Source organism: Balaenoptera physalus (assembly GCF_965194825.1).
Source record: "Balaenoptera physalus genome assembly, chromosome: 2".
Classification (NCBI taxonomy): domain Eukaryota; kingdom Metazoa; phylum Chordata; class Mammalia; order Artiodactyla; family Balaenopteridae; genus Balaenoptera; species Balaenoptera physalus.
In genome coordinates, this window is record NC_138883.1 from 65259427 (window position 1) to 65286594 (window position 27168).

The 27168-nt window shown below is 37.8% G+C and overlaps 1 protein-coding gene across 12 annotated transcripts in view; it reads right to left on the reverse strand.

Annotated features, from left to right (window-relative positions):
- The window catches only part of NPAS3 (neuronal PAS domain protein 3), an 858029-nt gene that overhangs the window by 427384 nt on the left and 403477 nt on the right, over positions 1 to 27168 (reverse strand). For 9 of the 12 annotated variants that reach the window (XM_082452091.1, XM_082452089.1, XM_082452088.1 and 6 more), the window contains one exon: positions 12403 to 12485. In XM_082452091.1, coding sequence (XP_082308217.1) covers positions 12403 to 12485 — 83 coding nt within the window. The remainder of the gene's footprint in view (positions 1 to 12402; positions 12486 to 27168) is intronic. The other 3 variants (XM_082452092.1, XM_082452090.1, XM_082452086.1) reach the window with 1 other exon arrangement.

Genomic DNA, 27168 nt, shown 5'->3' on the forward strand with positions numbered 1-27168 from the left:
AAGAGAAAAACAAATACAGTATGCTAACACATATATATGGAATCTAAGAAAAAATAAGAAAAAGAGAAAAAAAAGAAAAAAAAAGGGTCATGAAAACCTAGGGGTAAGACGGGAATAAAGACACAGACTTACTAGAGAATGGACTTGAGGATATGGGGCGGGGGAAGGGTAAGCTGTGACAAAGTGAGAGAGTGGCATGGACATATACACACTACCAAACGTAAAATAGATAGCTAGTGGGAAGCAGCCACATAGCACAGGGAGATCAGCTCGGTGGTTTGTGACCACCTAGATGGGTGGGATAGGGAGGGTGGGAGGGAGGGAAACGCAGGAGGGAAGACATATGGGAACATATGTATATGTATAACTGATTCATTTTGTTATAAAGCAGAAACTAACACACCATTGTAAAGCAATTACACTCCAATAAAGATGTTAAAAAAAATTGTTCAATTATGCATTCAATTTAGCTCTTATTTTATTTAGAGATTTAAAAAAATACCTTAAACTAATTTGGATCCAATTCTTCTAAGCCAGACTTTCCCCAAGTGTGTTTTGTAGAATACTGCTGTTCCTGGATGCTCACAGACGTCTGCCATCAGCTTAGTTTGGGAAACAAGGCACATTACCCACCGAGCTCCCACCCCCAAAACTTTCCTCAAACCCAAAAGACTTATGAGGTTCTGGAGATTCAGATGAGAAAGCAACCTTAGCCGTACTGACTGAGTTTTGGGTCCCTAATAAACGATAATCAGCTGGTGTCACTCTATTCTATGTCATTCCTAGCTGATGCTGGTGACAAGAATATAATGTTTACTACACCAAGGACTATTCTAAAGCCAAAAGAACAAGAATCTGCCCCAGATTTGCAAATATCTTTATCATCAGGGAATTATTCATATTCATATTTGACATGTAACCCTAAGATTTTCTAAGACCTCCATCCACTTTTAAAATTGAAAGTATCTTTCTGTTCCCCTTTAATCTCCAAATAATTTGGCCACCCTTAGCACTTGAGAAAGAATTAAAGATATGTTCCCATACCTTGCAAACGATCTTCCTATCAGCAGGTCCCAAACACAAGCTGCCCAACCACAATGATATTGCTGCCCTATTTTCCGCCCCTGCCGCAGCGTTACTGTACGGGACCACACTAGGAGAATGTATGTGTGAGGCTAGGACCCTCAAACTACCCCCACTGAGACCCACATCAAAACCAAACTTAAAAGGGGTGTGTGTGTGGTGGGTGAACTGTGTAATTTTAAGTTTGTAGCCACAGAAAGTGCTTATTGACCAGCCCCAAGCAGGGTGACCTGATTCTCTCCTGGTACTTCCAGGGTGCAGCGATGGCCAACTTTTGCAGAGCACTCACTATGTGCCAGGCACCGTGCGAGTACCCCATCCGTAATTCTCACAGCCGTCTCTGAGGTAAGAACTGCTACCATCTCCATTTGGGATTGAGGAAACTCAGGCTTAGAGAGTTTAAATAAACTGCCCAAGTCTACATAACTAAGAGCAGGGATTCAAAGCCACTAGTCTATGTTACACTGAATTATGCTGGTCTGTTTTGTTTTTGATCTTCTCTATTCACAGTGGGAATGCTGAGAGTCAAAACCATGACTCACCTTTGTATCTTGATACTTTCCCTAGTCTCTGATGCAGACTAGGTACTCAGTAAATATTTACTAAACTGAAGCTTAGGATTTTTAAACTTATTGTCTCATTTTCCTAGATCCTGGCTACCTAATTGTGACTAGGAAGTCCCCAGTTATAATTAGTACTAGTTGCAGTCATGTGACCAAAACCACAGTTTCCTCCACGGTAACAGTTACCTCAAACCTCTTCTCCTTACCCACACCTCTCACGCTACTTCTCTGTGAATGATGGCACATATTTACCATGCAACTTAGTGATAAGGTACATGAAAACCCAAAGGGGTCTGTACTTGCCACATATATACAACACACCATCATGAAAATTCTCCTGGGAAGGCCTCCCTTCTGCTATTGATGTGGAAAGGAGCCCTTTCTGGCATGACAGATGATGGACTTTGTGCAATGTGCATGAGGAGAATCATATATGCACGTCAATGTCTCTTCAGCATAATTTATAGCCGTGTCGATGGCTGCTTCTATCTTCTAGCTCTTCTGGACTTCTGATTGGCTGCTTATTCCCATTTTCCTAAGCAAATCGAGGAGACTGTACAGTATGATGAGAAGGGTAATGGCATATCACATTTTGGTCTAAAAGAAATGTAGTATCCGGAGTCACTTTACAAACTCTACTTTTTCTAGTTGCTTCTAGATTGCTAATGAGATTATTCTGACAACTCCTTCAGTTGTTATAGAAGGATTTTCATTCCCAAGGTGAAAATATATTCTTACTACCAAATTTCAAAATTTTACTGTAAACCAGTATACACTACCAAATATAAATACCACTTATGTAAACAGATAGTTTAGGTTGTGTTCAATGAAAATTATTTATCTTGCTTTAAACCTAAGAGGGTTTTATTGATAATGATTCTTAATTCCTGTGTGGTAATGCTCCCGATAAGCATGAACATTTTTCTTTAAAAACCTGGCCATTATTTTGGACTACAGAACACATAGAAATACTAGCAGATGTTTATTAAACACGTTCTACATGCCAGGTTCTATACTAAGCATGTTTAACTATACTATCTCCTTCAATCCTCACAACATGCCTGTCGGGAAAACTTCTACTGTTTTCTCCACTTTAAAGATGAAGAAACTGAGGCTTAGAGAGGGCAAGAGACTGTCTTAGTTTTCATAATTAATAAGTGGGCACATCAGGATGTGAGCTCAAGTTGGTTGGATGCCAAAATGCATACACGAAAATAATCTGTCATACTCTGTCACACACCTAGAAAATATGGACAAAGACGGGGCTGGGAACACAGAGGTGAGAGGAGGCCCTAGTTCTGGGATTAAATGTGACTTCGGTAAGAATTTATTTGTTCATTCATTTATTCATCAGTTACTTCTTGAGCACCTATTACATGAAGGACCCAAATTTTCCACTTGAGATATACTACTATTAGCACTTGCTTTGGCCCATCTCTTAAAGATATAGGATGCTTATACCGAATTTAATGGACTTGAGCCTTTTCAAGAAAAGTTTCAGGAGTTATTTTTCCAGATTGTGGCAAATGAATAACCCTAACATCCCCTTCTGTTTTTTAAACAATGAGTGAAAGAATCAATGACTTTTTAAATGACAGCTTTAAAATTTTCACAACCATAAAATATTTTCTCATAATCATGAATATGATGTTATATGACTTAAGAAGTTAATTTTGAATAACTTATACTTTTTCCCCGTCAAAGTGAAATTCTAAGGCAATATAGTATTATGAAATAATGGTTTAGTCATCACCCTCTGTGTGCTTCAGTTTTTCAATTTTGCAAATGGAGATTTGATAAAACATACATTCTTGAGTTCATGTGAAGACCAGTGAGATAATTCTTGGCAAACCACACTGAGAGTCTCCAATGAAACCAATTTCATAAGGACGAAACATTAATCTAGATAGAAAATACATGCTAAGGTCAGAGTGATGTCTGCTTCGTCCAAGCCCAGCAACTTAGAAGATAGGCACATTGCAGATGGCAGATCCAATTGACTCCTCTGATATTGGTTTGCCAAATTAGATAAGGGACAAAACACATCTTTTTAATAAACCCTATTTCAAAAGTTATGATTCACTCATATATACACTTCGGTTTACACCCAGGTCAGTTACTAATAGAAGTTGTGAATTAACTTCCAACATGAAAAACATTTTCCTAATGTCAATGCTGACATCTTATCTGAGGTAAAGATATTAGAGAGAACAATGGACAAATTTCTGCTTTTCTTTGCTTTCCTTTTTTTTTTAAATAAAAATACTCTAAGCCTTACATCCAATTGTTTTACAGCTCAATTGATAAGGTGTGTTCCTTTTTTTTGTTGTTGTTCAAGAAAATTTAAAAGCAACTAATTTAAATATGCAAAATTATCTTGAGTTGTTCATACGTGAACTTAAAAGCCGTGCAACACAGGAAAATTAAGTAATTATGCCTCCAAGTTATTTACTGCAATTAAGCTCATTTATCATATGCAAATTAGTGCAAACTGGTCTCATTAGTTACTAAATTACTCAATATGAGCTGAACAATGTAGCACTCCAGTTTGTAATGAAAAATCCCTGTAGAGGCAAGCAGTATCAATTAAGCTAATCTGCATATGCAAATATATTCACTAACTTTCTCTTTTTCTATATTTAGTTTTACATTTTCTTACCATTCTGGATCATTGGGAAATTGCAGGGTCACTAACCTTTTTCTCTTTCCTCTATTACCGCTAGAGAATGCCTCTATTAGTTGAATTTTATTTTATTTTAGCACTGATGTCCGGCAGGATACCACTTTGCCAACAAGGGCCATAAGGAGTAAGAGATGATCGTTTCTTTGATACTTGTAAGTTCCAATAAAATAATGATCATTTTCCTAGAGATGATCATTTCTTTGATACTTGTAAGTTCCAATAAAATAATAAATAAGGGTAAAATTCCATTTCATCAATAAGACAGAAAATACACTTAACATATTAGCTCTCACAGAAGTCTTTTGAAAACACTGCCATCAAATGTAAAATGAATGTTGACTTGGCTAGGCAGCATCTTATGTAATAATTTTTATGTTTGTATTAGTCAGTTTTTGAGCTGTTTTAGGTATTATTCACTTTTCTTTGTCCAGATGTTTGAATTGCACTAGTCTACCTTTTATTGTCTCTTGCTGAATGAGATGACAGAAGATGCTAATAACAGATTTGGCATTCTCCAGCCCCACTCCAACACAGTGGTAAGTAGCTCTTTTGCCTATATGTCTACTTTCTCTAAAGGATCTTCTTAGTCTTCTACAATTGAGTGGGTCTCAGATACTGAAGCAGTGCTGTGGCTAGAAATACTTAAATGATAACAAAGATACAAAACGTCACAAGATATTTTCATTTTGTTTTCCTTACTACACTAACCCAAATTTTTAAATATTTCTGGGAGAGAATCTATACGTTCTCATTTGTCTAACAAGAATTCTGCAGGGCCAAAATAGTATGTAGACCAACCATGATTCCAGGGTATGCCCTTAAGCGATCTTCAAAATATGACTAAAAATGGAAACATAGATATTTAAATGTAAATCCTAATTTTATTTTATTCTACATCTCATCCATAACATCCTCTTTTAAATCTAGGCTCTTCTTTCACTTTTACTCTCTATTCCATGGTTAAAGGTGTTACGAGAAAGAAAAACCACATGATCAAAATCTGACATTTCACTGAGATCGGTGGCATCGTCCATATTAACGCACACAAACCTCTGACGACTTGGCTTATCAAATAGAAAAATAGCTACGTTTGAGTTCCCCTCTTTTTCACCATTTTAAGAAAATACATACTTTAGTTAAACTAGTCTGCTAAGGTGATGGCCATATCCGTCTTCTACAAGAGAGTTGTTCTACCAAAAAATAATCCTTTCAAGAACAATTATTTCCCTAATTATGCTGAGGAAGACAGGCAGTCGTGCGACTTCTCTGCCCAGCCTTTTCTGTGCACTCCCAGGCAGAGACCCTCAGGTGCTATACTGTAATACTGAAATGTTCTTGGTGAGTCTCTCTTGGTCTTCCTCAAAGGGTCTGCACATGGTATTCTCTTTCATTTATGGGGTTTGAATGCCATAAGAGTAATACAAAAATGTCTTAATACCCAGAAATAATGCAGAGTCAATAACAGATATAGGACGGTTCATGCAACATAGACAAATCCAAAACTAACACTGGGATACCACACTTCCACCATTATCTCCCTTTAAGGCATTTCTTATAGAATATTTTTATTCTCCCAAGACTTCATTTAAATAATAATTTTAGTTCTGTATCATTTATATACAAAAGTGTGGGTACTTATGATTATATTCATCCAACTCACAAAATTTCATTTATTGTAATATCCAAAACTAGTTATGGATAAAAACCATCCTTCAGTTTGTAAGTAATAGTTATTAGTAATGATATGTATTACTCAATGTCAGTTATATAACATATACCTATCTGTAGTTCACCATAATGTGCTCACAGTGAATACAAATATAAATCCTAAAGATCTTCCACATACAAGGTTTGATCTGATTGCTTTGTTTTGACACCTGTGAGGTTAAGTAAAGTGGCATTACTATGGAGTATGCAAAAACAATACCACAATTTCATATAACAATTATATAAGCTTTATTTACAGAATAAAAAAAAAACTTAAACCCTTCTCCTAAGGGCATGCAAGTAATTAAAGCACTCCATTCATAAATCTGGCACCTAAGGGAAAGTCATTCCACTAGTTAATTTTATGAGTTACAAAGATGATATTTGTTACCATTTTCTGTTTCGTTAACTTTGATGAAGTAAAATATGAATATTCTATCTGGTCTCTAAACTGGAAAAGTAAAAGTAAATATCCACTCATATTTTTAATATTAAGGAATCATGAAGTGAGAACAATAATGCCTAAAGAAAGCTTTTAAAGCAGGAACCAAATTAGTGCTTAGTCACAAGTACTATATTCAGGAAAGATTTCACATAATGACCTAAAGTTCTTGGATTTTTACTTAGCCTGTCACAAATAGCACAGTTCTCAATCTTGACCCCTTGCCCTCCTGTTCCTCCCCTTATTAATAAGAGTCAAAGAAGAATAAAGTCAAATAAACGCCTTGACTCAGGCCCAGTGCCTACACCTCATAGTTGTGCAGCTGCAAGGCTGACATCCCTTGAATGCCTCACCTCTCCTGCAGAAGATGCCCCTGTCCTGAAATCCATGCCTGAAACAGTTACAGGTTCACTGGGGCTACTAAGGGTCATAGTCAGTAGTGAGGCTTTTGTGTATATGATGTGAATGGTGGTCCCAGAACTACACAGTACACAGCCTGGGCGATGGCCTTGCCTACATACACTGGTATTGGATCATTAAATTGGAAAATAACTTTGCAACAGTTGATTTTTATATTGACAGAATCACCATTATGTTTATTTCTTTTCCCCTCTCAGGAGGAAAGAAGTCACATTTTAAAGGATCCACCAAACTTCCTAATTTTTCCTAAGAGAATATATGGCTAATAAGATGCACACAGCAAACACATATATTGTAGCCCACAGAATGGATGGATCAAAAATTAAGATAATTAAAATTATCTTCATCCCCCACCCCCAGCTCTCTACACCAAGGGGTCCTTTGCACGCTTTTCCACAAAACATCACTGGGGGCATGGGGAACAGGGAGGCTTGGCACCTGGTGCAGAGAATACCCAGGTATTTCCTGAGCCCCATCCTGGTGTTCGGAACTGATCTCTATTTTACCCTCCAATTCCATCAGAACCCTAATCCTGTTCACTCCAAATATAAATTCTTTCCTTTTATTACCATTGTCTTTTAAAATGTCCTCATCATTTCTTGGCAAGTATTTATAATCTAACATCCTGGGTTCAAATTCAGCTCTCACTTAAGTAGCCATGTGAATGTCAGTCAGTTATGTGAGTTTTCTAAGAAGTCTTAGTTTACTCAATTGTAAGACATGCAATCAGAGCACCTGTCTCACAGGTACATATTGTAAGTATTAACTGATGATATAAGCAGAGTAGCACAATACATAGAACTTAATACATACCAAAAATTCGATAAATTTAAGCTAAAATCAAACTGGATTAGGCCTTTTCTAATTAAAACACACTTCCCTTGGTATTTTCATTAGAAATGCAAGCTTCTAGGTATAATCAAAATACTCAATGACAAAAAAAAAATGGTCAATTATGATACATCCACAGTATGGAATGGCATATAGCCATTAATAATAATGAAAGCTTATCCTTTCCTAATGCAGACATGACGACTAGATATTGATTTTTAAAAAGTTGATTGCTAAAGAGCATATCATTGACCAATGCTTGACCCCATGAATCTCAGAAATATAAACATACTCTAAACAACATTAAATACAAAATTTTCCTGTAACACTACCTTCTCATCTCCCATCCATCCTTTACCGCAAACATCCAGACACTTCTATCACTCTTTCGGTTTGTCTTCTGCACCTAAATTTTTACTGCAATTGTTTTAATTGACAAAACCCATGACATCTCTTCAGTGGTTACCCTACTGAAGGATTTATGTCCTCAGTCACCTTGATACTCCTTCCTTAAGCAAAATCAAATCCTGTGGTTTCCTCTTATCTTTCTGTCTACTCCTTTCTCATTTTCTACTTACATCTTAAAGTGATGATATATACGGGGTTACCTCTCCTCAACCCTTTTCTCTCTTTGTTCCATATCATTTCCATCGGTCTGCAACTCACTGCTTGATTTGAACTACCATTCATCTACACACTAGTGATCAGTAATCCCCAGCCCTATTTTTACCCCTTACCTTGATCTTGCTCTAGAGGATCGGACGCTGGTTTCCAACTGCTTACCTCTTACGGACTTGGCTATGTAAGAGGATATCCCTTTCAACCTCTCTCAGGCAAGAGTATCATTAGGTAGGTAGTTACCAGTCTAGAAAACCTGTGGTCATTGTTAAATCCTATCATTCCTTAGCCTTTCATATCTAATTCATACCAGGTGCCAATAATTCTATCCCAATTCCATACCGTGTCTCCATTAATAGAGCTTCTATCTTGGATAAGATCTTCATTTGGACTGTTGTAATAATTTCCTAAATTGTCTCTTTATAATAGCCTCTCACAACCCAAAGGCTTCCTAGACTGTATTTTAATAATAACTCCAGAAACAAACCAAATATTTACCTTGTCACTCTCTTGTATGAAAGCCTTCTCCACAGGCTCATTGCTGGTTATAGAATCCTGGCTTGGCTCACTGGGCCTGTGCAATATGGATCATAAGTTCTCCATCTTTATCTCTTACGTGCTCCCCTGTGCACGTAAAACAGCCATCAAATTGAACATCTTACCAGTCCCCAAACAAGATCTATTATGACTTGCCCCCATGCCTTTGTGTTTGACATTTCTTTGATGGCAATATTCTTCCATTGTATTTGCCTAATAAACTCCTATTCATCCATCAACAACTTGAGACGTCTTCTCTGATGCCTTGTGGCAAATTCAGAGCCTCGCTCTTTCGCAGCCCCATAGTACTTGACCACTGTGATGCTTCTCACTTTATGAAGCCTCCTGGTTCTTTAACCAAATGACTGCAAACTAGTTAAGGAGAGCAGCTATGTGCCTACTACAGCAAATTCTGTTGTTACTAAGTATTTAATTTTTTTCTTTTTTCATAATGATGATAAACTGTGATATTAGAGACCATGCCTACCTTGTTGACCACACAGGGTTTTTTTCAGATATTTGCAAATGAAAGAATGGTAGGAGAGAAGGAAGGAAGAAAGAATTCATCCCAGTGCCCATGAATCAACCAGATTCAACTATGGAACCTCCTGAAGGAAAATAAGGAAATCATCTTACCCTAGCATACTACTGAGATACTTTGAATGTGGTACAGACACAGATCTATGGGTTCAAGAGTTATCCTGTTAGGAGGGAAGATATCTAACCAGATAGCTTAAAGGAAGCCCTTCTTGTTACTACTACTTCCCAACCCCTTCCTGCCTACAATTCTAGCTTATCATTTTGAGGAGCATATACAGTTCTTCCCCTCCATAACCTTTGGTTTTAGAATCTAATGATAGGAATTTCTAGTTTCTATGACAATTTCAAGACTACCTAGTGCAACCACACTTGGATGTCTGACTTTCTTGAAAGCATCCTTACCAAGCCACCTATACTTCTCCTAAGGCTAAAGGCTTTGAGCATGTTGGACATATAGACAGCCCTATTTGCAAGTTTTGTTATATGAAGGTGATTTTTTTTCTATTCAATTTTCACCCCTTTCTCTTCTTTCTACACTCTGAAGCTACACAGAATGTATCTAATCCTTTTTTTTGGCATGAGGCCTTCAGATAGATAGAGAGGATATTAATGTCCCTTTTATGCCACATGTTTTGCACACGTAACTTCACCAAGCCCTTTGCCACACCTCATGTGACACGATTTCTAGTTCACAAACCCATCTAGTTATTCCACTCCAAATGACATCCAGCTGCCTATGTTTCTCTTGAAGAGTGTTGTCTAAGGCGGGTGTGACCAAACCAAAGAGCAGAGAGCTCAGCAGCCTCATCTAGGTCCTCTGCTCTCTCAATGGAGTCCAATGTTGAACTGGCACTGGGAACAGCCATCCTATATTATAACTCTACGTTGCTCTCACTGAGCTTATGTTCCATTCAAATTCCTAAGTTTTGTGTTTTAAATTAGTTTCAAATTCTTGCAGCTCCTAAGTCCGCCTCCCTACAGAACACTGAACTCAAGATTTCCAGAGAGAATTTACAGGATGATAGAATACTGTTTGAACCATTTCTCTCACTGACAAAGTCTTATGCACTGACTGCGTCAGAATATAAATAGGAGTCATCCTGGATCACATCAGAATCTAACAATGTACAGTTGGCCATACGTATCCACAGATTCAACCAACACGGATCAAAGATATTCGAAAAAAATCCAGAAAGTTCCACAAAGAAAATCTAAACTTGCCACATGCTACCAACGATCTATATAGCATTTACATGTTATTATGTATTACAAGTAATCTAGAGATGATTTAAAGTATATAAGAGAACATGCGTAGGTTATATACAAATTCTATGCCATTTTACATAAGGGATTCGAGCAACCACGGATTTTGGTATCCACAGGGGTCCTGAAACCAATCCCCCACAAATACAGAGGGACAGTGGTATATATGGTATCACTCATACAAAACTTATAAAGGAGATTATGCACAAAAATGTACAGAAAAGAGGGAAATAAAAATTCAAAGATTTAGAAAGAAATATCCTCTCTGTATCCCTGAACCTAATCTACTGCAAAGGTAATTCAAAACTTTATGTGCACAATAGAATAGCATCTCCCAAGGTGTAGTTCAAGAAACATCAGTTCTATGGGATGTTAACAGATATTAGTGGAGAAATGAGAAATATCGAAATAAATAAAAATAAAGAAAGAAAGACTTTTCAGGGCCTTAAATTTGCAAATGTGAATTGTGACATCTCAGACCTAATAAAACATCAAAATTATCTCAAAGGGTTACTAAAAATAACAAATTCCTGGATTTCACCCTGAAGATCCTGATTTACTAGGTCCAGGAGAGGCTCAGGAATTTGTCCTTTGAACAAGTGTCTCAGGTGATACTGAAGCTGCCAGCCAAGGAACCATTTTGGAGAATCACTCTGATTTGACCATGGACATGTGATGATAGCAGTTTTCTAGGGTACATATTGTCAGAAATAATATGGTAGATTCAGCACTACTTTTGGCTATCTAGAAAATGAAAGCACCATAGAGGCCTTTTTTTTTAACAAAAAATTACTCTGAATGGACAGGAATCTGGAGTTTAGCTTTATTTTTACCCCAAATCTCATCTAAGAAAAACATAACCATCTTTTTCAAATAAGATGCCTAAATATCCCACATGTGTCTGTTTCTCTAATTCCATGTTAAAAATGCATTTTACATGGTAAAGAAAAAAAGCTTTGGCAAGGGCAACATTTATCCTGGAAACAGAAACAACGTAGAACAATTACCCTGTGGATAAAGGAAGATGGGTCAAATTGATGGCAAAGCCTTAAGAGAGAAAGTTTTGAGTAAGTGAGGTGCTAAGTTTGTGATCAATTTTCTCCAAGACTAAATAACTACAGGTCCACCCTAGTCACCCTCACATTTATTTGTCATGAAAGCCACTGGAAAAAATCAAATTATTACTATTTGTCACCTTTTACTTAAAAATATACTCTAATATCTCACCCTGACAGAGACTGTAATTTGGGGAAACAAACATTAGGATTGGAAGCACTTATGAATACAAACTCAAGCAAAGAACAACTGAAATTTGACAACACATAAAAATGTCGCACTACTTTCACAACAAAACTTTTTTGCTCTTCCAAAAACAATATATAGCTCCAAAGACACACACATATGTCCACTTACAAATGCAGCACACACAATCATTCTGGGAACAGCCAGCTACTATACATTGTACATCAACTGAATAGTGCAATTCATCTCAATTATTATAGCACAAATAATACTTGCCCTCCCTTTCTCATTAATATGCTCTCAAGGGATGGCTTTCTAAAAAGAAAAAAATAAATTCATAAGAATTTCAGAATTCCAAGATAAAATAGCAACAGTCATATACATAGCTGTAATAAAAGACATTTTTATAAAAAGAGTAAACATGGATTTTTCTTAGTAAAATATAAGCAAGCTTCTCTTTCATTTAAAGGTACCTGCAAAATGTGACTTCCCAAATGTGCTTCAAATACTTCAATGGCCAGTGCACTGGGGCTTCTCCTTCGCTGTGCACCTATAACTTAAAAGAAAAAGAAAAGAAAAGAAAGAAAGAAAGAAAAAATTAAGTTGGGGCTCTGATTTACACCTTCAGCTTCATTTCTCTGTAATTGTGTCACTAGACAGCTACTATATCAAAGAGATCTGAGAGAAACACAACCCAGTGTTAACTTTGGTTCTGAGTTGCCTGAGCAAAATCAGAGCCTACGGTGAATTTCCATCTCAGAATATCAATTTCTACAAACATTAAAAAATCATATCCAGACTTAAAAAAATTTTCTTTTCCTTTTTGAACTATTTTTCCTACACTGGAGCAAAAAAACAAAACAAAACAAAAAAATATGAATGTTCACGTTCTTTTAAAATAAATTGGTAAACTGTTTTTCTTAAAATTTAGGTATTGTTGTTTTTAAAGCATATACATATTGCCTTTTCCTCCCAGAGAAACCTGAATGTTTAATATCCTCTAGGCTAGAAAAAAGCAAACAGGACTTTTTTAATGTTCTAATGCAATAACTTTATCATAATTTAATAAGCACAACATGTCGGCTAAGAGATTCTCATTAATGACTGTTTGCACTAGTGTTAAGTGTCTCAGGATGGCTGGATTTCATATTTACTGAACATTCACGTGTAACTATTCCTACAGGACCTACAGGGAGCCCAGGTGGATGCTTGCCCAGCATGTGTCTTGCAGGTCAGTGACTGTTTTCTTATCTGTATATTTCTGTTCTCCTACTAAGTTATAGTTTGTCTTTCTCTTCCTGGCATACCCTACATGTGCTGTCTGCAGGCACATACACCCAAAGGGCCTCCCAATCCCTAACAGAAGAGCTTAATGCATGATATTTGGGGATCCAAAATCGAGGGCCTTCTCTTTACAATTTTTTTTTTGGAATGGGGTCACAATTTGCTTTTGAATCTGTTCTGGCTATTTTCCCTGTTTTAAAAAGTTCTCAACCATAAAAATCAATTTGCTTTCCAGTAATTTATGAACAAAAATATTCAGAACTTTTCCATATTGCCAACAAGTACATTCCTTATGTCTTCCTGCTTTTCTTAAAAATTGTATGACAAACCTCTATTCTCTCAAACCTAGACACCATAAATTGAAAATAAAATCAAATCCCCTACTTTCTTACTTCTCAAAACACTCTCAGCTAGTTGACAAGAAAATTCCAGCAAAATGCTGCTGGGATAATTCTGCTTCGTTTCAGTTACTAAGTCAGTCAGTTGGATCCATAGCTTAGTAGGGATTATAATATAAATGTACTTATGATTATTGTGCTGTGCAAAATAGGCAGTTTACCCCTGCAATTGCAAGCTAATGTCTGCCAGGTCTGAAAGGCACTTTGAAAATAGCATGAGTGGTAAGTATCATTATCACTAGCAAGAAGAAATAAAAGGGGCATTATTTTCAATGGGAAAATTTATAAAATATAATTGAAGAGTGATTATTATCAAAGAATATTCCAGTTGGAAGGGATCTTAAAGATCTCAATTCCAAATTCTTCATTTGCTTTGGAAGCAAAACACACAACTAATATTCTTAAAATAGAAAAATCAGTTTTCTATCCTAAGACTAATCATTACTGTAAGCATAGACATATGATTTAAAAATTTTTAATCTAAGATGTACTTAAGACAGTACTACTGGGTGTGTGTGCACTTCTGATTAATTTCCTATTCTAACATGCACATTACTCCCTTCAAAACTCCTTTGGCATTTTTGATAATGCAGCTGTCTTGCTGAATACTGTTTTCAGTTTCTAGAGTGTTAATTGCACATTATGGTAGCTTGGTGTGAATGATCCCACATGAATAAAATCTGCAGTTCTTTTTTTTTTTTTTTTTTTTGTTAAGATTGTTGTGGGGAGGGGAGCTTTGGGGAAGCAGAAGGGGGGTGTTGAAAAACTTCAAAAGTGTCCACTCTGTTTTTGAGGCAGTAATGAGGATCCAGAAAGCTCCTTAATAATAGTTCATAATTTGGGGGCATTTCAGGACTTCCAATTATGAGGTTCAAAATAAACCATTGTACCTCACAGAAGAAACGGGTTGATCTTAGAGAACATAGACTATTCTCCAAAGAACTGGATTAAGAGTGGGGCAAGAGAGCAACAGCCACCAACCTACAGAGGACCCTAAAACATCACAGGAAAGGAAAGGAGCATGTTTATTTACTAGAAGGCCCAAGAAGCATGCTCCAGTAACAACTGCCCTCTAGAAGCATGGAGACAGGTGACTACAGTGGGGTCCTGCAGGGGTTATTTAAGCCTGCCCATTGATGGCCTTTCTTTTCCTGCCTTTCCTCAACTTAGGGCTCAGCTGTTCTCTAAGTAAATGTTGCAAATGCATAAATAACTAGGAATTTTATTTTAAAAGCTCCTTAGTCAGCCTGGGGATCCCACATGCCTTCATCAGCTCTTCTATCCATGAGTCCTTCCTGCATAGTTATTTTTCTTTGTTCTTCAGACTCTCTAGAAAATTGAGTGTGTGTCCTAGTACATGCTAGCATAACATACAAGCATCTCGTAAGTGGTTTCATGCTTTTCTCTTCAATGGCATTTTTATGGCACTGGAACTTCTCTTGATTTATATGTTTTGCACTTATGCAGGTGATATGGGGCTGTAATGACAGTTCCTAATTTTACAACCAACATAAATATGTTAAACAGGAGTCCATTATGCCCCCAGTAGAAGCCCAGCTCTGACTGTAGCATTATTGGTAACTGAATAGATGTTAAATAATGTACTTTTTATCTTGTACTTTTCATCCTACCACATTTGGTATTTTGAGTATTGAGACAATAATCTGATAACTCAGGAACGATGCAAACAGTTATTTTGTTCCTCTATGTTAATCTCATTGTGTTTACGGAGTATCATTTATGCTTAAAGAAAAACTAAAGAGGCATTTCCTCAGTGAGGCTCATCATTCTCAGAAAAGTAATACATTGCTTATGAAGCTCTCTCAGATTGTTTTATTTTGGAAGTTGACAGTTTCTAAAACCATTTGGTAGCCCCCACACACTGCATACTTCTTATTGCTGAATAGGTCAATGCTTTATCTGACCTACAGACACTTCATTCATTTGTCTGTTCAATTAAAAGACACTGCGTTTGAAATTTAAAGAACACTAAATTAACTAAAAAATGCACAGCACATTGCTAAATAAATGGAACACGTAATCCCATATCTGTGAGGATTATATCTCTTAAGTCACTGACAGTGAGATGTGAGAGTTGTATAAACTGAACAGGTTATATAAACTGTTAAAATAAAAAATAATCAAGCTATAGTAATATAGTAATTCAAATTTGATTCAGCATTTACTGAGTACCTATTTGATGCTGAGAACTGCTAGCTACTGTAGAGTAACTAGTGTTATAAGACCTAATAAACGTTCCATAAGAAAATTTTAAGCAATTCAAAACAAACCTAGGCCCAGCATATAATTATCAAGACCACAACATGATCATCTCATGTTTTTCAAGGGTTAGAAATAAAACACCTAGAGTTTTAAGAGACTTTAAATGGAAGAGATATACAGGGAGAAAGATTTTTTAAATCAACTAAAGAAATTCTGATTGTCTCCGAATTCTAAAATGATGTGATGAATCATTAGGATTGTGCCTTTGGCCTTTCTCTCATTAAAAAATGGAAGACGGAAGAAAACCCCAATCTGAAATATGTATCTGAAAAATTAGTTTTGTCCGTCAACAATGTCAGCAAAAATACTCTAATCTAGACTCTTCCACATAACCTTGTGAGGTAGTCTTGGAGAATTAATTAAGTGCAGTAAAAGACAATTCCTCTTTGGGGAAATATACCACACACCCCAGTCATATTCCTAACCAGTGCCTGTCACCTTCGGGGATGCACAAACACCAGGAAGACTAAGGATTATCGCTCAGTGGGAGTTTGACCTATTCAGCCAAAAGGTCAGCTTGCCACATAAGAACCCATTACAAAACAGAAACAGGACAGCTCAGTGGACACACATAATGAAAGAGGGAAAAGTCACGAGCCCTTCTTGCCTTGTGTCCTGCATTGCCCTTTTCCTCCTAACCCTCCCCACCCCCATTTCCAGAGGAGTTGGCACTGCCCCAGCTCCTCACCAGCACAGCTCACAGTGGGAAGGTAAAGCACAGGCAGGGAGAGAGAAAGGGGCTCATTATTTCAGGGATCACTTGAAAAAGATATTCAAAGGTAGAGTATGACATCGTGAGGCAGGATTTCCAAGAGATTGTTTTATTTGGAAAAAGTTGTCATTAGCAGATAGGGAAGACCGTTTTAGAGCTACTTTCTCATCCAGCTCACCCTCCGTGGGGAGCAGAATGGCAGGATGGATGAATGTAGCCTTAACATTCTGCAGGTGCTATTTCAAGAGTAAAATCATCCACCGAGTAAAAAGGCAAGCTTTATGGGTACCCTCTGAATCTGTCATCTAAGGGGCAAGGCTCTGTTCCCACACTGAGCTTGAGGGAAGAGAGGACTGAAGGGCATGCTTAATGAAATCCCGACATCACTCCCTGGGCTTTAGCACTTGGGCTAAGCAAAGTCAGGGTCTGGGAAAGAATGGAGTACAGAATGCTTAATGAGTCTTTCCATGGCTACCAAAGAGAAGAAAAGGGATTTCCCTTGAAGAATGTCAATTAGCCTCCCTCACTGTAGGGCAAATGAAGCCAGGGAGGGTTTTCCCAGGAGCCTTAGAAGTTTATGAGGTATGCAGTTGTGTGTGCGTGTGTGTTTCCCTTTATATAAAATAAACATTTATATGCCTTCATTGACTATGGGACCAATTCTTCATTCTGACACTCATTCTCACAGCTCTGCCTACTGCCCAAATTCACAATTTGTACCCTTTCAACACTCAATTCCTCATTGTTTGTGCATGCCCTAAACATTGGGGGAATTTCAGGTTGGGATAGAGATGATACACTCAAATAACCAGTGTTAGGAACCAGCTTAACCCATACAGCGGCACTAAAACAGAAACTCTATTGTCAAAAGCAGGATATGTGGAGTTTCCACACAATGCATAATGCAAATATCTGAAAACAAAGAATAACAATGCTTTTACAGTGTACTTTCAACCAAGATTAGTTTTCTGCCACTTAAAATACAGGATAACTGAGGACCAGAGAAGAGAAATAGGGACAAGTATTATTAATCCAGCATTTGAATGTTAGATTAACATTAAGTATAAGAAGGAAAACCTCCCATATTCAAAAATAGTACAGTTTGTTTATTTTTAAATTCATATCTAGAATATTTTTAAAAATCAAAAAATACATCTTAATAATTCATATCCCAAACCCATTAACACATTATATTAGCCATTTAGACAAAAGAGGTATTTAATCTATTAAAATAATTGAAACTCTAAGAAGTCTTATGCTGAATCAAAAAATTCTTTGATGCAACACATTTAAATTTCTCCCACATTTTAAGTATGGATTGAATATATTAGGGAAAAGCATTAAGGGTGATACGACTGTGAGAGTATTAATATTTAAAAATGAATTGCTGAATTTAAGAAGAAGGAACCATGTCTGCTTTTCTCAAAAAAGCCTATCTGTATGGCTTCAACTAGTACAAACTAGGGGAAACACAACATTCAAACAGATCTGTTTAAACAAGGATGTGTTTATCATGAGCTTCTTATCTTCTGAAGAACTAAGTAGTATTCACATATTTTTGAAAACTTTTCTTTACAAAACTTTTCTCCATCAAAATGGCAAAATTGTCTAAAAGTGAAATAGCACCCAAGTATTACTTTAATAAGTCTTGAAAAGGTTTTTGTACAAATTACAGGGACTTCTTTTTAGTACTGAGTTTCCATTTTAGAGTCATTTTGGGACTTGCCTGGTGGCGCAGTGGTTAAGAATCCACCTGCCAATGCAGGGGACACGGGTTCGAGCCCTGGTCCGGGAATACCCCACATGCCGTGGAGCAACTAAGCCCATGCGCCACAACTACTGAGCCTGCGCCCTAGAGCCCGCGAGCCACAGCTACTGAGCCCGCAAGCCACAACTACTGAAGCCCACAAGCCTAGAGCCCGTGCTCCACAACAAGAGAAACCACCGCAATGAGAAGCCCGTGCACCACAACACGAGTAGCCCGCGCTCGCCGCAACTAGAGGAAAAGCCCACGCACAGCAATGAAGACCCAATGCAGCCAAAAATAAATAAATAAATTCATTAAAAAAAAAAAGAAAAAGTCATTTTGCCCACCTGCCTTGCTTTTCCACTGACTTACCAAAGCAGATATTTCTTCATCTGTAGCTGGGGAAAGAGGAATAGCCATTCTCTGACAATCTGCAAGTTACTATAGGAGCTATTATATTTACCTTACACGGGCTATATAGAAGTTGATTCACATTCTTCTTGAGGGAACCCAAACTTCCCCTTGACAATGAAATTCTTAAGGCAACGGGTTAAGCTGCTGTTTGGAGTGACAGCGCCTGAGGGAATGATGAAGCCCTGACAGTCAACATCTCTGAGGACAGAAACCTCGGGAACATACAGGCATGATCCGCAGTCCAGGCTGAAGGTTGGGGAGCGGGGCACATGAGGGGTAATCCTCAAGAGATGCATGGAGGTGTAAGGGCAGGATTGGACTAATAGACGAAGGCATGCTTTATTTCTTGCTGCTTCAAAGTAACTGTTGCAAATCCAAACAGGACTTTCTGAAAATGGTAGGTAGTAATCACTCCAGTTTAACTTTCTTAATCATTTCCATAACAATGGATATAAAAAAACAGTCACTTTTAAAGGACTTGAAGTCCAAACACAACTCCAAGCCTTTTCTGAAGGTATTTCTTGGCTTCAACAAATTGATGCTACAGGGGTTGCTTTGGATGCAAAGTTTAGAGTTAACTATTGAATTCCCTTTACATAGTGAAGGAAATGAAAATTTCCTCTTTGTATTTACAAAATAAATAAAAGATAAAAAAATAGATCCTGACTAACTCCTGTCTTTGGATTCCAGCAGAGAGATGGATATCACGAATTGCCCTCCCTCTCAATCTGGGGAAGTTTTAAGAGTGAGGCAGTTATAAAGTGACTTGAGAATGAAGAATGGAGACTAGGAGAAACTTTGAGTGGCAGAGGGTCTTGATTTTTATCTAACGTGAACTCAGCAAGAAGATATCAACGAATTTATTCTGGCTTCAGGGCTATAGCAGCAAACACGTACCGAACCTCACTACACGGCAGGCACTCTGCTGGGCGCTGGGAGCACAAAGATGACCAGCACAGAGTCTACTGAGAGAGGCAGTCCTGTGTGATAGAAGGGTCCCGTGGGCCACAGGGAGTGGGCAGTGCAGACACCAGCCCGGGCTCAGAGCCTGAACACGTGCCTGATGTGGGAAGGAGCTCTGCCCCTTGAGGACCGTCTGCAATCTCTAGCTCTGAGCTGCTTCTTTTCTTGTTGTTCCTGTTGTTCTTGTTCCTTTTCTTCCTATGACAACCTTCTACAAATCACCTACTCTGTGTATGTCAGGAAGGAACACCACGAGATCGCATGAATTAAGGGCACTATTCACAGAAAGACATCAAGCACATTCTGACCATAGCTATCAAAGGGAAAACTAGACAGGACGCATCTAATTTGGGATTTGAATGCAGCACTAACCGGGCAAAGTTGGCTACTTGTCCTTTAATTGGTAGAAATGACCTCCTCCAATAATATGCTAGAAATGTTTTTGAGAAGTTTAAATGTTTAATGGGGCTTAGATTTGGTATGCCCCCTCAGCAGGGGCTGAAAAAAAGGATTGTTATACTTTCATTTTGCAAACTGCCTTAAAAGCCTTTCAGTTGAGTGCCGTTGTAAGACTGTCACCCCTTCTGACCTCAGTGGCACACAGACTGTTAGTGGCATGATTCTGCCCAGTAGGAAGGGAGTGGAGATTATCACTGAATCTGTATGGTGTCAGTCAGCACTCACTGACAAAAGGAAAAAGTCCACAGCTGTTATCTTGATTTTTTTTCCCCCCAAGTCTGATCCCAAAGCTTCATGTTATGACATTTGTAACATCTGCTACAAATAGTGAGGTAAGTCAGGCGCAACTTTATTACTTCCAGTCTAATGCTCCATCCATCCTCCAGGCTTTCCCAGGCCAGTGATACGACAGGGAGCTAAGAAACACTGGCTCTGCAGGAAGTAGCTTGTGCCTCCGAGGTAGAAAGAAGGCAGTGTCTCTGTCCCTTTCCCCTCCTCTTTCTCCTGTTCACCCATTCATATATTCAGCCATATTCACATTCTCTCGCTTGCTAGCTCACTCTTGGACCACATCAATGCTTGGCAGCGTCTTTAGTGACTTTCTGACAAAAGAGCAGTCAACATAAATAGTTCCATGAAGTAGTGGGCTGTTGGCCCAAAGGACGAGATGCTGTGATAATAATCGCACCTGCTACTGAAAAGTCACACTGATCCACTTCCAGAGCTCAACTATCTCAGGCCACGGTATTATATTTATTTATCCAAAATTTAGTAAACATTTATAATATCGAAGATATTAACCTCAGTGACCTAGGAGCTAGTGATGTAAGCCCGGTTCCCATTTCCATTTCTGAATGCTTTCTTTATATGTCAGCAGAAAAAAGCTAAGAGCATCTATGCAAAATATGCTGAGCCTCTACTTTTTGCTTGGCACTATGTCAGTGAATATAAAAATGAAAAGGCACCATCCTGACTCTCCAGGTGACTGGAATCTAGTGGGAAGACTGATACATAAGCAAACGAATAAAACACAATAAATGTGGTGACTCTACTCTCAACTTAGGATGGGGGCAGGGAGAGTGGAGGCGGGAAAGGTTTCAGAATAGGGGTACTGCTGGAACTGTGGTGTGAAGGCTGAGGTTACGTAGACAGTGAACTATGACAGCCAAGACCCTGGGATCCACTGGTTGGACACAGAGGCGAGAACCATTTCACATTAACATAGCTGCGTGTGCAAGGTTCCAGGCTCACCATCTGGCCACCCCCAGCTTGCTTTTCCTTAAGCTGCAACCCCAAGGGACTGTCATACTCCTACAGACACTTGCAGGGCTGGGTACCCCACTACCACATCAACTTCTTGGGGCTCAACACTACAGCTTAACAGTCACATGATTACACCCAGGAGAGTCAAGGTCCACTCAGCTCTGCCTGCAAACCCTAACTTTACTGTTCGACCTCCTGCACTGCCTGAGTCAAAGTTCCTGAAGTGCACACCTACACCACAGAAGACAGCTTGGCACTGTGTGAGGCAACCCCGTCACCAGATGGACTGTCCTATCACCTTGGAGGTTTTTTGTGTTTTTTTTTTTTAAGAATAACTTTGTTTTTTTAATTGAAGTATAGTTGATTTACAATGTTATGCCAAGCTCTGCTGTTCAGCAAAGTGACTCAGTTATACACATACATACATTTTTAATATTCTTTTCCATTATGGTTTATCACAGGATATTGGTATACATTATATCCTGTGCTATACATTAGGACCTTGTTCTTTACCCTTTCTAAATGTGATAGTTTGCATCTACCAACCCCAAACTCCCATCCGTCCCTCTCCCTCCCCCACTCCCCCATGGCAACCACAAGTCTGTTCTCTATGTCTGTGAGTCTGTTTCTGTTTTGTAGAGAGGTTCATTTGTGGCATATTTTAGATTCCACATATAAGTGATATCATATGGTATTTGTCTTTCTCTTTCTGACTTACTTCACTTAGTATGGTAATCTCTGGTTGCATCCATGTTGCTGCAAAGGGCATTATTTCATTTTTTCTTTTATGGTTGAGTACTATTCCATTGTATATACGTACCACATATTATTTATCCATTCATCTGTCGATGGACATTTAGATCGTTTCCATGTTTTGGCTATTGTGAATAGTGCTGCTATGAACATAGGGATGCATGTGTCTTGTTTTCTTGAATTTTATTTTATTATTTTTTTATACAACTGGTTCTTATTAGTCATCCATTTTCTACATACTAGTGTATACATGTCAATCCCAGTCTCCCAACTGATCACACCACCACCACTCCCCCACCGCTTTCCCCCCCTTGGTGTCCATACATTTGTTCTCTACAGTTCTGTCTCTATTTCTGCCCTGCAAATTGGTTCATCTGTACAATTTTTCTAGATTCCACATATATGTGCTAACATATGATATTTGTTTTTCTCTTTCTGACTTACTTCACTCTGTATGACAGTCTCTAGGTCCAACCACGTCTCTACAAATTACCCATTTTCGTTCCTTTTTATGGCTGAGTAATATTTCATTGTATATATGTACCACATCTTCTCTATCCATTCATCTGTCGATGGGCATTTAGGTTGCTTCCATGACCTGGCTGTTGTAAATAGTGCTGCAATGAACATTGGGGTGCATGTGTCTTTTTGAATTATGGTTTTCTCAGGGTATATGCCCAGTAGTGGGATTGCTGGGTCCTATGGTAGTTCTATTTTTAGTTTTTTAAGGAACCTCCATACTGTTCTCCATAGTGGCTGTATCAATTTACATTCCCACCAACAGTGCAAGAGGGTTCCCTTTTCTCCGCACCCTCTCCAGCATTTGTTGTTTGTAGATTTTCTGATGATGCTCATTCTGACCGGTGCGAGGTGATACCTCATTGTAGTTTTGATTTGCATTTCTCTAATAATTAGAGACGCTGAGCAGCTTTTCATGTGCCTTTTGCTCATCTATATGTCTTCTTTGGAGAAAAGTCTATTTAGGTCTTCTGCCCATTTTTTGATTGGGTTGTTTCTTTTTTTAATATTGAGCTGCATGAGCTGTTTATATATTTTGGAGATTAATCCTTTGTCTGTTGATTTGTTGCAAATATTTTCTCCAATTTCTGAGGGTTGTCTTTTCGTCTAGTTTATAGTTTCCTTTGCTGTGAAAAAGCTTTTAAGTTTCATTAGGTCCCATCTGTTTATTTTTGTTTTTATTTCCATTACTCTAGGAGGTGGGTCAAAAAAGATCTTGCTGTGATTTATGTCAAAGAGTGTTCTTCCTATGTTTTCCTCTAAGAGTTTTATAGTGTCTGGTCTTACACTGAGGTCTTTAATCCATTTTGAGTTTATTTTTGTGTATGGTGTTAGGAAGTGTTCTAATTTCATTCTTTTACATGTATCTGTCCAGTTTTCCCAGCATCACTTATTGAAGAGATTGTCTTTTCTCCACTGTATATCCTTGTCTCCTTTGTCATAGATTAGTTGACCATAGGTGCATGGGTTTATCTCTGGGCTTCCTATCCTGTTCCATTGATCTATATTTCTGTTTTTGTGTCAGTACCATATTGTCTTGATTACTGTAGTTTGTAGTATCGTCTGAAGTCAGACAGTCTGATTCCTCCAGGTCCGTTTTTTTCCCTCAAGATTGCGTTGGCTATTTGGGGTCTTTTGTGTCTCCACACAGATTTTAAGATTTTTTGTTCTAGTTCTGTAAAAAATGCCATTGGTAATTTGATAGGGATTGCATTGAATCTGTAGATTGATTTGGGTAGTATAGTCATTTTCACAATATTGATTCTTCCAATCCAAGAACATAGTATATCTCTACATCTGTCTGTGTCATCTTGATTTCTTTCATCAGTGTCTTACAGTTTTCTGAGTACAGGTCTTTTACCTCCCTAGGTAGGTTTATTCCTAGGTATTTTACTCTTTTTGTTGCAGTGGTGAATGGGATTGTTTCCTTAATTTCTCTTTCTGATTTTTCATTGTTAGTGTATAGGAATGCAAGAGTTTTCTGTGCATTAATTTTGTATCCTGCAACTTTACCAACTTTATCGATTAGCTCTAGAAGTTTTCTGGTGGCATATTTAGGATTATCTATGTATAATATCATGTCATCTGCAAAGAGTGACAGTTTTACTTCTTCTTTTCCAATCTGTATTCTTTTTATTTCTTTCTCTTCTCTAGGACTAGGAAGTGGCTAGGACTTCCAAAACTATGTGGAATAAGAGTGGTGAGAGTGGACATCCTTGTCTTGTTCCTCATCTTAGAGAAGATGCTTTCAGTTTTTCACCATTGAGAATGATGTTTGCTGTGGGTTTGTCGTATATGGCCTTTATTATGTCGAGGTAGGTTCCCTCTATGCCCGCTTTCTGGAGAGTTTTTATCATAAATAGGTGTTGAATTTTGTCAAAAGCTTTTTCTGCATCTATTGAAATGATCATATGGTTTTTCTTCTTCGGTTTGTTAATATGGTGTATCACATTGATTAATTTGCATATATTGAAGGATCCATTCATCCCTGGGATAAATCCCACTTCATCATGGTGTATGATCCTTTTAATGTGTTGTTGGATTCTGTTTGCTAGTATTTTGTTGAGGATTTTTGCATTTATATTCATGAGTGATATTGGTCTGTAATTTTCTTTTTTTGTAGTATCTTTGTCCGGTTTTGGTATCAGGGTGATGGTGGCCTCATAGAATGAGTTTGGGAGTGTTCATTCCTCTGCAATTTTTGGAAGAGTTTGAGAAGGATGGGTGTTAGCTCTTCTCTAAATGTCTGACAGAATTCACCTGTGAAGCCATCTGGTCCTGGACTTTGTTTGTTGGAAGGTTTTTAACCACAGTTTCAATTTCATTACTTGTGATTGGTCTGTTCATATTTTCTATTTCTTCCTGGTTCAGTCTTGGAAGGTTATACATTTCTAAGAATTCGTCCATTTCTTCCAGGTTGTCTATTTTCTTGGCATAGAGTTGCTTGTAGCAGTCTCTTATGATGCTTTGTATTTCTGCGGTATCCGTTGTAACTTCTCCATTTTCATTTCTAATTTTATTGATTTGAGTCCTCTCCCTCTTTTTCTTGATGAGTCTAGCTAAAGGTTTATCAATTTTGTTTATATTCTGAAAGAACGAGCTTTTAGTTTTATTGATCTTTGCTATTGTCTTCTTTGTTTCTATTTCATTTATTTCTGCTCTGATCTTTATGATTTCTTTCCCTCTACTAACGTTGGGTTTTGTTTCTTCTTCTTTCTCTAGTTCCTTTAGGTGTAAGGTTAGATTGCTTATTTGAGAGTTTTCTTGTTTCTTGAGGTAGGATTGTATTGCTATAAACTTCCCTCTTAGAACTGCTTTTGCTGCATTCCATAGGTTTTGGATTGCCATATTTTCGTTGTCATTTGTCTCTAGTTATTTTTTGATTTCCTCTCTGATTTCTTCAGTGATCTCTTGGTTATTTAGTAACGTATTGTTTAGTCTCCATGTGTTTGTGTTTTTTACGTTTTTTCCCCTGTAATTTATTTCTAATCTCATAGTGTTGTGGTTGGAAAAGATGCTTGATATGATTTCAATTTTCTTAAATTTACTGAGGCTTGATTTGTGACCCAAGATGTGATCTATAATGGAGAATGTTCTGTGTGCACTTGAGAAGAAAGTGTAATCTGCTGTTTTTGGATGGAATGTCCTATATATATCAATTAAATCTATCTGGTCTATTGTGTCATTTAAAGCTTGTGTTTCCTTATTAATTTTCTGTCTGCATAATCTGTCTATTGGTGTAAGTGAGGTGTTAAAGTCCCCCACTACTGTTGTGTTACTCTTGATTTCCTCTTTTATACCTGTTAGCATTTGCCTTATGTATTGAGGTGCTCCTATGTTGGGTGCACATATATTTATAATTGTTATATCTTCTTCTTGGATTGATCCCTTGATCATTATGTAGTGTCCTTCCTTGTCTCTTGTAACATTCTTTATTTTAAAGTCTATTTTATCTGATATGAGTATTGCTACTCCAGCTTCCTTTTCATTTCCATTTGCATGGAATATCTTTTTCCATCCCCTCACTTTCAGTCTGTATGTGTCCCTAGGTCTGAAGTGGGTTTCTTGTAGACAGCATATATATGGGTCTTGTTTTTGTATCCATTCAGCAAGCCTGTGTCTTTTGGTTGGAGCATTTAATCCATTCACATTTAAGGTAATTGTCCATATGTATGTTCCTATTACCATTTTCTTAATTGTTCTGGGTTTGTTTTTGTAGGTCCTTTTCTTCTCTTGTGTTTCCCACTTAGAGAAGTTCCTTTAGCATTTGTTGTAGAGCTGGTTTGGTGGTGCTGAATTCTTTTAGCTTTTGCTTGTCTGTAAAGCTTTTGATTTCTCCGTCAAATCTGAATGAAATCCTTGCTGGGCAGAGTAATCTTGGTTGTAGGTCCTTCCCTTTCATCACTTTAAGTATATCATGCCACTCCCTTCTGGCTTGTAGAGTTTCTGCTGAGAAATCAGCTGTTAACCTTATGGGAGTTCCCTTGTATGTTATTTGTCATTTTTCCCTTGCCACTTTCAATAATTTTTCTTTGTCTTTAATTTTTGCCAATTTGATTACTATGTGTCTCGGCATGTTTCTCCTTGGGTTTATCCTGTATAGGACTTGCTGCACTTCCTGGACTTCGGTGGCTATTTCCTTTCCCATGTTAGGGAAGTTTTCTACTATAATCTCTTCAAATATTTTCTCTGGTCCTTTCTCTCTCTCTTCTCCTTCTGGGACCCCTATAATGCGAATGTTGGTGCGTTTCATGTTGTCCCAGAGGTCTCTTAGGCTGTCATCATTTATTTTCAGTCTTTATTCTTTATTCTGTTCCACAGCAGTGAATTCCACCATTCTGTCTTCTAGGTACTTATCCGTTCTTCTGCCTCAGTTACTCTGCTATTGATTCCTTCTAGTGTAGTTTTCATTTCAGTTATTGTATTGTTCATCTCTGTTTGTTCT